At 49.9% G+C, this 11,931-nt stretch overlaps 1 protein-coding gene across 2 annotated transcripts; it reads left to right on the top strand.

The window, feature by feature from the left end:
* The first annotated feature begins 1,544 nt into the window (after positions 1 to 1,544).
* On the top strand, positions 1,545 to 11,338 carry LOC147007867 (uncharacterized). 2 transcript variants are annotated; one of them, XM_085866361.1, is made up of 2 exons: positions 1,545 to 2,288; positions 9,888 to 11,338. In XM_085866361.1, the coding sequence occupies exons 1-2, from the start codon at positions 1,883 to 1,885 to the stop codon at positions 9,917 to 9,919; spliced, it is 438 nt and encodes a 145-aa protein (XP_085722487.1). In that variant the 5' UTR covers positions 1,545 to 1,882; the 3' UTR covers positions 9,920 to 11,338. The 2 variants fall into 2 exon arrangements, with proteins under 2 accessions (XP_085722487.1, XP_085722486.1); XM_085866360.1 differs by lacking the exon at positions 9,888 to 11,338 and adding an exon at positions 2,793 to 5,486.
* The last annotated feature ends 593 nt before the right edge of the window (positions 11,339 to 11,931 follow it).

Raw genomic sequence — 11,931 nt, 5'->3', positions numbered from 1 at the left:
TCCACGGAGAACGTGGTATACGTGTCAACACCAGCCATTGACCTTCATATACAGTGTTTCCACATCCGCCCAATTACCGTTGCCGATAATTACAGTACGGCACTCCATTATCACAACATTGGGTATGTGGGTATGTAGGTATGTATGTGGGTATGTAGTTATGTGGGTATGTGGGTATGTAGGTGGGTATGTAGGTATGTGGGTATGTAGGTGGTTATGTATCATCTACTCCTCCGGGAGGATTTGACCGACGAAGCTGAAACTTTCAGGGATTAATGAGGGAACCCGGACATTGTGTCTGTGCAAGTTCCGATTGATTCCATCAAGTTTTGAGGAAAAAGTTAATTCACGACCCTCCGGGACCCCCACTCATGATAACAGGAGGAAAAACCACGGGGTAACCTTCCCGGGTCAGATTACGGTCACGTGTGTGTCCGAGTGGTGCTCAGGTTTCGAACACCAGACGACGGTCTCCTTGGGTTAACCTGAGGCTGTCCCTTCGGGTGAGTGCCTGGAATGTCCTTTCCCTAAGAGAGGATGATCACCTGTCTCTGTTATCATCTGAGCTCAAGCGTTTAACCCGAACACCTTTCACTTCGTGTGCGTGTGGTAACAAAAAAATTAAATCATAAACAATTGATCTTGATACGTGTGTTCCACCAGGAGAGGGACCCGTCGCTTCCCTGATGGATTTAATCAAATGACAGCATGTTGTACTTCCAAACATTCTGCTCCATTCACTCCATCATTTTCCCGGGGTCATCTTCCCTCTGATTGGAAGTCAGCTGACATCATCTTCATTAACCATCCTTCCTGAACAATGTTCAGGGGCCACTCGCCTGCGATGGACCCACGTCGATCTGCGGTCACTTCGACATCGATAAATACAATTTTTTTTTTTGATGAAACGTTTCATTCACATCACAGCAGGAAAGACGAGAGGTTCGCATGCTCGCTCTCATCACTCTGGCCTGGGTTCGAGTCCCGACCCAGCTATCAACTGTCAAGCTGTTGCCAATCAATTAACACCAGGTGATGATCTATATTACTTGGGTCCACCGTGGGTGATGTTTCTAACCGAGCATCTGTGAGTGTGATGAACACCCTCCATCTCATCTCGTGGTTCTCTGGTTCCCTTGAAGGTGACAGCACACCACGTGACTCGGTTGCACGTGTCCAGGTGAGATGTTCCACCTCCTCGTACTTGTCCGTGATTAGGAAATGTCCAAACGTGTTTTCACCACACGGTTCCAGGGGAGAGAATGAAGAGGTGAAGAGATTGAGTGACGTCACCGCCGAGCTCGCGAGAAAAAAACCCGTTCATTTCTGAAGAAACGTTGATTCCTCAAAGCCGATTCGTCACACGGTTCGTTGACCGAGTTCGCTTCACGTCGGTTTCACTGGTTTGGCTTTCATCCTGTTTTTCCTCCTCCCTCCCCCCCCCCTCCTCCCCCTCCCCCACTTCACCACAACGAATGTTCTGCTGTAATTAAGGGACGGAACGTTTCCTTCCGGAGACCATTTGATTGTTCTTCGGAGGAAATCGTGACTCGGCCTGAGGCTTTGAGACGTGATGGCCGAATATCGTCGATCCTGCTCCTTGTGTGACCTTCCCCGAGCGTCCTGGGCTATGATCTGGACCTTCTCGGAGCCCGTGTGCCGAGGCTGTGTGAACGATGAGGGTGCGGACAAGGTCGAGGTCACGCTGAAGAGGGTGTGTGTGGTCAAGCGGTTCGGTTTGAATCGATCACCGGTACCGGAGGATGTGAACACGAACGGCAGTTGAAACCCCGGGGTGGAACCGTCTCTCGACCTTTCTTTCCTGAAGAGTGAGAGTGAAGACCATTCGCTCGTATTTCCACCACCCGCAGCTCTGGGTCACATGTACAACGGACCGTGTGGGTCAGTGGACGTCACTACCGTGAAGTACGAGGAGCCGTCGGTGTCGCAGCACCAGGGTCTAAACCCGAGACACACGGTCTCGGTGCCCCCACCAAGAGCACTGCTACCCAGTCCGATCCCATCCCACCCAGGGAGTGAACCACCATCCGAGCCTGCGGTGTTGGCGACGTGCTCCGGAAGGGGTCGCCGCCCGGCTGCAGCCGTCACTGATCTCACACCGTCTGGTGTGGTGCTGGAAGTGACCGCGACACGTGTGGATCATCCCGACGGACACAACCCCGAACGACGTGATTCGGACGGCCCGGCTGAGATGTCGGACGGTCCGGACAGCGATGTCCAAGGGTGGACGGGGGAAACGGAGCAAGAAAAGGAAACGGAGCACAGAGGTGAGATATGGTAAACTAGAAAGAGAGATCCGAGATTGCAGACCCTCACCAGAACTTGTGTCGTACGGTATATTTTGAAGTTTTGTGCGGTATATTTTGAAATTTTGTGCGGTGTATTTTGTAGTTCTGTGCGGTGTATTTTGTGTGGTGTTTGTGCAGTGTATTTTGTGTGGTGTTTGTGCGCTGGCACAGCCAAAGTGAGTCTCATTCAAAAAAAAAATCAAAAAGACCCCAGATCCCCAAAAATTTAATAATTCCGGCTGCCGTACCAAGTGTTCGATCAAGTTGAAATTTAAAACATGTTTGCCCCATCACTTCTAGTTCATAACGGTGAAGTTTCATGTTGATCGATTAAGCGGTTCCACAGAAAACATTATTTAATATTTTCCTTAAATCCAACATGGCTGCCAAACCATATTGAATTTCACATTTGAATGGAGGCCCTCAATGTCAGACATGAGATCAGGGCCGTCTCACCGGACGTTTCTCGTGCTTTTGGTGCAGGTCTCACATCCCACGTTGCAGTTGCTCTGCAAACCCTCTCAGCATCCAAGGCCAACTCCACACGTGGCTTCCTGACTTCCTCGACTCGTTGCCAACGTGCGGCTCTCAACGGAATTGTTTCATCTCCTCTCCCTATCAAGGCTCTCCCTCTCCCTAGTTCTCTAGTTCTATTCCTGATCTTTTTCAACGATTTCTTTGACTCCATAAAATCCTTTTTAATCTCTTTGTTGATGACTTCACCCTCTGCAGTGACATTCGTCATCCTTCAAACAGGAAGGATGCAGCTTCTTCCCTCTCGTCAAACCTTGACAAAATCACAAGATGGTCAAATAATTGGAATATGTCTTTCAATCCTGACAAATCTCACACTCTCACTATCTCTCTCTCTCTCTCTCTCTCTCTCTCTCTCTCTCTCTCTCTCTCTCTCTGAAAGCACCATCTGGAAACCCCCATCTACTTTTTTTAACAATCCTCTTGAGGAAATTCAGTTGTTGCATATCCTGGGTCAAACTTCAAAGTCCTATCAGCCATGATCTTTATTGGGCAAAGCACATTTCAACGTTGGCCTCCAAAGCCATCCACCTACTGGGAATCCGACAAAGTCCTTCTTTGTCACACCTGGACTCCTATCCACCTACAAGGCCTTCATCCGCAGCTTGATGGAACACTGCTCTACCCTCTGGGCTGGCCCCCCTGCCTCACATCTTGCTCAGCTTGACACCATGGATACCAAGGCCTTCAAGATCGTTGTTCCCACATTGAAACTGAGTCTGTGGGTCCATCACTCCACCATCACAGACAGGTCGGTGGTCAATCTGTCTTCTGCCGCCTCTTTTTTGGTCTTGTACCCTCTCCTCTTTCTGTGTTTTGTCTCCTGACTTTTGACAGCAACGTTCCTCTCCTGACTGATAACACGAATTGCAAATCTCGTTACAGTCACATGACTTAAGACGCAGCCGTCACAAAGAAAACAAATTTTGCTAACAACATTAGGCCAGGGTAGAGGTATTAAATTGTGGCGGTCACGCCAATCACGTGACCAGAAGTGTGTCAAAATGGCTGACTTATTCAATCTTTGGGAAAATCACGTAAATTCCTTCACACATCTTCTCCAGAACCAGCAGTGAGAATCCGACCAAATTTGGGTTCCAACATTAGGACAGGGTCCTACTGTTAAATTGCGGAGGTCATGCCGATTACATGACCGGAAGTGTGTCAAAATGGTTGTCGCATAAATTCCTGCCAAAATCTTCTTCTCCTGATCTACCAGTCAGAATGCAACCAAACTTGGGTTACAACATCAGACCACGGTAGAGAGATGTTAACTTGCCAGTTGTTTTGATCACCCGACCGGAAGTATGTTAAAATGGCCAACTTCGTCAATTTTTTGGAAAAATCGTGTAAATTCCTTCAAATTTTTTTCTTCTGCAGATGCACCAGTCAGAATCCTACCAAATTTGGGTCGCAACAATAGGACAGGGTCGTAATGTTAAATTGCAGAGGTCATGCCGATCACATTACCAGAAGTGTGTCAAAATGGCGGTCGCGTAAATTCCTGCCAAAATCTTCTCCTCATCTACCAGTCATAATGCTACCAAGCTTGGGTTACAACATTAGGCCACGGTAGAGAGATGTTAAATTGCCAGTTGTTCCGATCACGTGACCGGAAGTATGTTAAAATGGCCGACTTCGTCAATTTTTTGGAATAATCGCCTAAATCCCTTCAATAAATTTTCTTCTGCAGACGCACCAGTCAGAATCCTACCAAATTTGGGTCACAACAATAGGACAGAGTCGTGATGTTAAATTGCAGAGGTCATGCCGATCACATGACCGGAAGAGTGTCAATAAGTAGCACTTAGTTAAATTCATTGGAAAATTGTGTGAATTCCTTCAAAAATCCTCCTCTCCAGACCCACTGGTCAGATTGCGACCAAAGTTTGGTTACAACATCAGGCCAGGGCCCAGATAAGCTAAGGTCCATTGGTCCTATTCTTTTTTTACCATTTGAGCTTTTGTCATCAAATTTTCAACAAAGCTTTATGATTAGACTATTAGAATATGGAGAAGAAAAATAAATAGTTTGATCAAAGGTCAAAGTCTAGCGTCACGTAAAATCGTCAATTTATATATACTCGTACGTGCCCGTAAAAAAAAAAATAATAATAATAATAATAAATAAACCACACAGGCCGTTTCTTCGCTCTTATGTGCCCGTACGTGCGTGGCGCGGAAGTTCGATATTATTCGCAGTTACGATTATTCGCAATTTAGTTTTAATACCCAATTATTCAATTAGCGCCAACGTATTTTACCTTTTCGCAATGTCGTGGCAAGGAAAAACAAAAAGAGAAGAGAAGAGAGAAAAAGAATTTACTTCCTGGTTCGGAGCATTCCAGCACTCTGATGTTACCGAAATTTATACACCGTCTAACATGAAAACGATCATAACTTGGGCCATTGTGTTTATTGATAAATGCGCATAAGAAATCGAGAAATTATTAGAATACACGAAGTCATCACTCTCCGGAAGCCCGTACGTTGTAACCCGTAATGGGGAACGTGGCTGTGCTTCCCTTCCCCATCGGCCACGCCCACGCAACAACGTGTCTTGCCATTGGTTTGGTAAATAAATGGCCATAACTTGGGAAACACTTGTCCGATTAATATTGTTGCGGGTCGCGCCTGCCGGCGTGCGAACGGCCACGTAACTCGAATCGTGGCACGTCGCCCACCGGACAGACAATTCTGTCGTGACCCTCTCGGACTAACGCGGGGAGCTAGTCACGGGTGGGCCTTTCGGCCTCACCACGATCGTGCCAATCGGCCCCCCGTGTTGAATAGGGTTGTTCGCCAAACTCAACCTACCGAAGTACCCACGCGGAGGGTAGACCGGGCGATCGCACCTCGCCGCAGGTCGACTCCGGACACGGGCCACTTAAGCGACCCGTTCCGTACTATCGGGATAACCGAGCGGTGTTATCGTCGGCCTCGACGGTTCCGATTAATTAATTATCGGGCGTATTAAGCCCACTACCAACCCTTTACGTGAAGCAAGATGGAGATTCAATTAAAGAAAAGACGAAGCGAAACGGGAAAACAGTTCAACATAATGCACATTTATTCCGCGGCACACGGAGAGCACACATATACAATTACAACAATTATGCACCTAAAGCAATTGCAACAAAAGAAACACAACAATGCAGATCTACAACCTACTACGCGTGCACACGGCAACACTTACACAGTTTTACTTTACAGACGGCGCCAACAACACATTTACTCAAAAGTAAAAGAAAAGGGCCACCCTCAAAGGCAAGGGGGCAGATGGGGCCTGTGGGCCAATATTTGCGCGGGACCTGAAAGAGCGGTCAGGTCCGTGAGACCGGGTGGATCCTACCCGTGTCTTTGTGATGAGCCGCCAATGTGGTGGCGCGGCGGCGCCCCGACTCCGCGCTCCTTTGCGGGTTTCGTTGGCACTGCTTGGAGTGGGGTGGGAACGGGGCCCCCTTTTCGCACTATCTCAGCGCGGGGGGAAAAAAGGGGGGAATTGTTGATGCTCTGGGGAAAGAGGATAGCTGGCTTGCTTGGGTCCCGCGACGAGCGATTCCACTGCGAGCTCATCGCCGACCGCCTGGCAGTAGAGTGGCTACTGGCAGGTGGAAATGGACCAACAAGGGAGAGAGAAAACAGCATTTACCACAGGGAAGGGCCTCTGGCAGTTTGTCGTCATGCCTTTCGGATTGTGCAATGCCCCCGCCACATTTTAACGTCTGATGGAACGCGTTTTGATTGGGCTGCCATGGCAAACATGCCTGATCTATTTAGACGACGTTCTTGTCCACGCTCCCACATTTGAGCAGGCTGCCAAAAATTTGGTGGAGGTTTTCAGGCGATTGAGGGGGGCCGGGTTAAAACTGAACCCTGGGAAATGCGAATTTTTTAGGAAAGAGGTCGTTTATCTGGGTCACGTGGTGAATGAGAGCGGTGTGGCCACAGACCCAATGAAGGCAGTGGCAGTAAAAGAGTGGCCCACCCCCAGAAATCTAAGAGAGGTCAGAGGATTTTTGGGCCTCTGTTCTTACTATAGGAAATTTGTGGAAAATTTTGCAAGTATAGCAAGACCATTGCACCAATTGACAGAGAAGGGAGCTAAATTTGTGTGGTCAGAAAACTGCACCAAAGCATTCAATCACCTGAAACAACGTCTGATAGAAGCCCCAGTTTTGGCGTATCCGGCCGAGACTGGCCAGTTCATCCTTGACACGGATGCTAGTCAGGGAGGATTGGGGGCGGTCCTGTCTCAAGTCCAACAAGGTGTCGAACGAGTGATTGCCTATTATAGTAGGGCTCTGTCAAAGCCCGAGCGAAATTATTGCGTCACTCGCAAAGAATTATTGGCCTTGCTGTCTGCAATTGGACACTTTCATCCTGACCTGGACGGGAGGGAGTTTGTGATCCGGGTTGATCATGCCTCCTTGCAATGGCTTCTTCGGTTCAAGGAGCCGGAGGGCCAAATTGCAAGGTGGCTTGAGAAACTGCAGCAGTACAATTTTGTTGTGCAACATCGGCCCGGCAAAACACATGCCAACGCAGATGCTCTCTCTCGGCGACCTTGTTGGCAGCACCAATGAAAATTTTGTGAACGTCAAGAGAATAGGGATTTGATTGGGCAGGAACAAATTGATGCATGCCTATGTGCCGCCCGAGTAACCCGTCGGACTCTGCCACAACCACCTCCTGAATTTGGTAGTGTCGATTGGAAAAAGGAACAGAAGGAGGACCCTGTTTTGGGCCACCTCTGTAATTGGCTAGAGGGTGGAAAACGGCCTGCGTGGGAAGAAATTGCTTCTCTTGGAGCGCAGGTGAAGGCGTATTGGGCACAATGGCAGATGCTCCAGCTGAAGGATGGCATTTTGTACCGGGAGTGGGAATTACCAACGAGTGGAAATGCTTCCTGGTTGTTGGTGGTACCTTAGAAATTGAGATAACAGGTGATGGGGCTTGTACATGGAACACGAACGATGGGACACTTAGGTGTAACCAAAACACTAGCGAAATTGAGGCAGAGATTCTATTGGGTGAACTCGGGCAGCGACATCCAAAATGGGTACGTTGGTGCGACCTCTGCCGGGGGAAGAAAACACCACCATGCGCACGTAAGGCCCCCCTCCAAATTTATAATGTAGGAGCACCACTTGAGAGGGTAGCGGTTGATGTGGTCGGGCCCCTACCCACCACCCACCGAGGTAACAAGTATATTCTGGTGGCAATGGACTACTTTACCAGATGGCCGGAGGCCTATGCATTGCCCAATCAGGAAGCACGGCTGGTTGCCCAAGCACTAGTGGAGGGGTTCTTCACCCGTTTTGGAACTCCGAGGGAGCTGCACACAGATCAGGGCCGGAACTTCGAGTCCGAACTCCTACGTTCAGTGTGCGAGCTCCTCCAAATTCACAAGACTCGGACCACTCCTCTAAGGCCACAGTCGGATGGGATGGTGGAGAGGTTTAATAAAACTCTGCTCACCCAGTTAGCTCTCTTTACCTCCCAGAATCAGCAGGACTGGGACGAACATCTCCCCTTTGTCCTGATGGCATACAGGACTGCGCAGCATGAGGCCACGCGCTGCACCCCTGCCTTGCTGATGTTTGGTCGGGAGATGCGGGTCCCTGTTGATTTGTGGCTGGGCGTGACACCTGAAACCCCAACATGGACCTCGGCGGAGGGTTATGCTTCCAAAATGCGTAAGAGCATAGAGAAAGCTCATGACTTTGCGAGGGAGCGAATAGGTTTGGCTTCCTCGCGTGCTAAATTGAGGTATGACTCTCGGACACGCCCCCCGATTCCTCCCTGGAGACCTCATTTGGCTCTTCCGGCCACAGAGGAGGAAAGGTGTGTGCCCGAAACTCACCCCCCCCCCTGGAAGGGCCCCGGTGTGATACTCCGACAGGTAACCGATGTAGTTTTTAAAATCCAGATGGGCCGCCACGCACTCCCACAGATCGTCCATTGTGACCGATTGAGCTCTTACATGGGTCGGGATATTCCGGATTGGATAGAGCGTGTGAGGGGAAGATTGGCCGCTTCTGTGCGGGAGCTTGGGCCCGGGCAGCCTCCTGCCCCATGTGCTGAAGGTGAGGGTTTGGAAGTTCTCCTGGGTTTTAGAGTGACAATCGGGACAGTGGGTAATTGGTAACAAAGCGGGAACGAGTGGCTGTCCAATGGCTGGTGCGTGGATCGGGTGAGAAGTTCTGTGTTAGTTGTTTCAAGTTAAGAAGTGAAATGTATGGTGCACACATTGATTTTTTATTGGACATGGTGTGGTAACAGGGAAGGTCATGGTCGGTGAAGTGTTTGAAATGCAGGTGTCACATGTAAGGCCGATGGGGTGGGGGAGTCATGTGGGTTTTGTGGGTGGGGATGATGTGCTTGTCCACAGGGATTGCTGAAGCTCACGGTGAGCGGGAATTGCGACCCCCTTAAAGGAGATTCACCCCTGGTGGCTAACGGTGACAGTGTCTGGAGGCAACTGGGAGAGGGTCTGGTGGGGCGACCAAGGCGGGTAGGACCTTGGCGACCCAGGAAGGCCAGAGGAGCCAGCGAGACCCCTTCCAGTGTGTTGTACGGGATTCGAGCTGATGCCTACCAGGGGGGTGGGAATCAAAGGGAGCGGGGCGGAGAAACGTCTGGGTTGGACTAAAGCTTACCTGTGGGCATCGTTGCACCTGAGATGCCCCCATCATCTTGTGGGAACCCACCCCACGGCCATGACGGGATTCAGCCTGCATCATTAAAATGGGGACCATGACCTAGAAATGTGATGATGACCATGGTGTGAGTGTTGTGAAGATGTGTGAGTCCCACTCGATCCCGCACAACTTGACATGTGCAGCAAGGGCATGATGTCCGCATAATTTTGGGGTCAAGCAAATTTGAAAATTGGCTCCCCAGGTAACGCTGGGTCTATTAGCATCCACTGGGGACGCGGTCAAGTGTAAATATTCCGTGAATCGTGTCGTTAAGGCTTAGAGTAGGAATGTAAAGTATAAGTGTTGTGTTTTTGTGGAACCTTTTGTTTCCCCTCCCCAGATCACTGGAAGAGTGTTGGACAAGAGCGATGATCCAGAGGATGGAGTGCAACTTCGCTCAGTGCTCTCATGTGATAAAATAAAAAAATTAAAAAAATGAATGATTGTTTAGGCGAGGATAAGGCCATAAGGGGGTAGTACATTAAGCAGGATAGGTAAGTTAGCTGCGGCTCGCTGCCCATTGCCCCTCCTACTTTATTTCGTTAGGTTAAATAGGTGTGAGTCAGTAAGTGTTAAGGCTGGTACGGTAGCGCCTGTGATATACCTTGCAGGAGCTGCGGTACCAGAGGAGTGGGCAGTGTTACGTTTGAGGGGGGTATGCATTCAACGGGTAATTAGGATGTTTAATTAGGTATGCCATACTGTTCAAGTTGTACCAGGATCTCGATGTAATAAGTAGCAATTCAGTGGTGATAAGTTGTCTCGTAAATGTCCATTTCTTTCAGGGGGAAATGATAATTGTAACGTAATTAGACAGGGAGACGGGTTAGGGTAAGTGTGTCTGCGTAAACCCCTTTTATTATTCCCTGGAGGCTTGCCGTGACGTCACAGGACAGTGCTGCGGATGGCTCCGCCCCGTGATCACGATTGGCGGAAGGCGACGGCAGAGGGCCAATAAAACGGCTCGATTGGAAGTGACGAGGACTCGAGGATAAAAAGGTTCTGTTCGGGGAAAAGGGGTGGGAGGAAGAAGATCGATAAAGAAAAACCGTTTTGGTGGAGGCTGTTGTGCTGGGAGCGTGCTGTTTTGTTGCGCTGATTCGATCCTGGATTCATCGTGTCTCGTGGCCTTGCTGTGCCCCGTGCCTCACTTCGGTTGGCTCTGGGGTTCTGCTGGCTCGGAGTATGGGGTCGAACGGCGGGCGGACCTGCCTCCCTCTCCTGCTCGCAACTTGGCGCCAGAACTGGCTCCCTGGCGGCTGTGAGCGGACTTGGGGCCGACACCAGGAGGTCGACAGCACCACGGTGTCTCCTGCCCCTGACGAGCGCAACGCCAGCTCGTCCGACGCCAATCCAGGGACTGTTGCGTCTACACCACGGGCCAGCCTGACCACCAGGACCAGCTACGTTTTGTGTGTGTGTGTATGTGTGTGTGTGTGTGTGTGTGTGTGTGTGTGTGTGTGTGTGTGTGTGTGTGTGTGTGTGTGTGTGTGTGTGTGTGTGTGTGTGTGTGTGTGTGTACCTGGCGCCTTAGAGGGTTTGAGATTTGTATATCCATTGGAATTGTTTGTGTTTCCTCCACGCCCGAACCTACACCACCTCCGTCGAATCGTCCCCGGATCCCTTCTCTTGCTGAGTCTTATTATTTCTGGTTGGAGAAATAAACATTATTAACTCAGTGAAGAGCGACTCGTGCCACCTTCCTCGTCCCGTTTGCTGGAAGCGATTAAAACCGCCATCCTCGGATTATAAAAAAATAAACCGCCTCCATCGTTTCGGCTCATTCAACGTTCGCGGGACTGTTCAAGTCCCGTGAACGTCACAATATATATTGTTGTGGTTACCAAATTCGCAAACCACCATTCAGGTCCCTTAGGTGAGGTATCTCTGTAAGTGCATGTGTAGTTAGGCCCAAACCCGTTGTCTAGTGGGAATACATGTCATTTATGCGAGCTGCGACTCTTCAGGATAGCCGTTTTTCTTTTACTATCTTTATTTTGGACCAACCGCCATGATTACCACCACAACCACAACATCAACCACCAACCACAACGCCGCTTCACCACAACCGCCACGACCTTCACGTCACACCTCGCAACCGTAGCATCGCCACCGTTCTTGCCCCGCTGTGGGTACCGGTGTTGGACTCGTGCAGGGCGCACGTTGAACAGCGTGTACAAAATCACGGATTTTGTGCTTCAAAAACGGATCAAAAACGACACACGCCCACTTTTTGCCGTCCAATCGGTGAGCGAGGGGCGATTTGGCCCCGCCTCCAGAACGATCGATATATGCAAATTTGTGGATCAAAAAGCCTTCACGCCCACTTTTTCTCGGGCCAATGGGGAGCGAGGTGAAAGGTCAAAGGGAGGGGGTCAAAGGCG

Source organism: Eptatretus burgeri, chromosome 24 (assembly GCF_056783735.1).
Source record: "Eptatretus burgeri isolate ZD-2024b chromosome 24, Ebu_testis_v1, whole genome shotgun sequence".
Lineage (NCBI taxonomy): Eukaryota > Metazoa > Chordata > Myxini > Myxiniformes > Myxinidae > Eptatretus > Eptatretus burgeri.
Note: the sequence above shows the minus strand (reverse complement) of the source record. Positions and strands in the feature narration are given on the sequence as shown.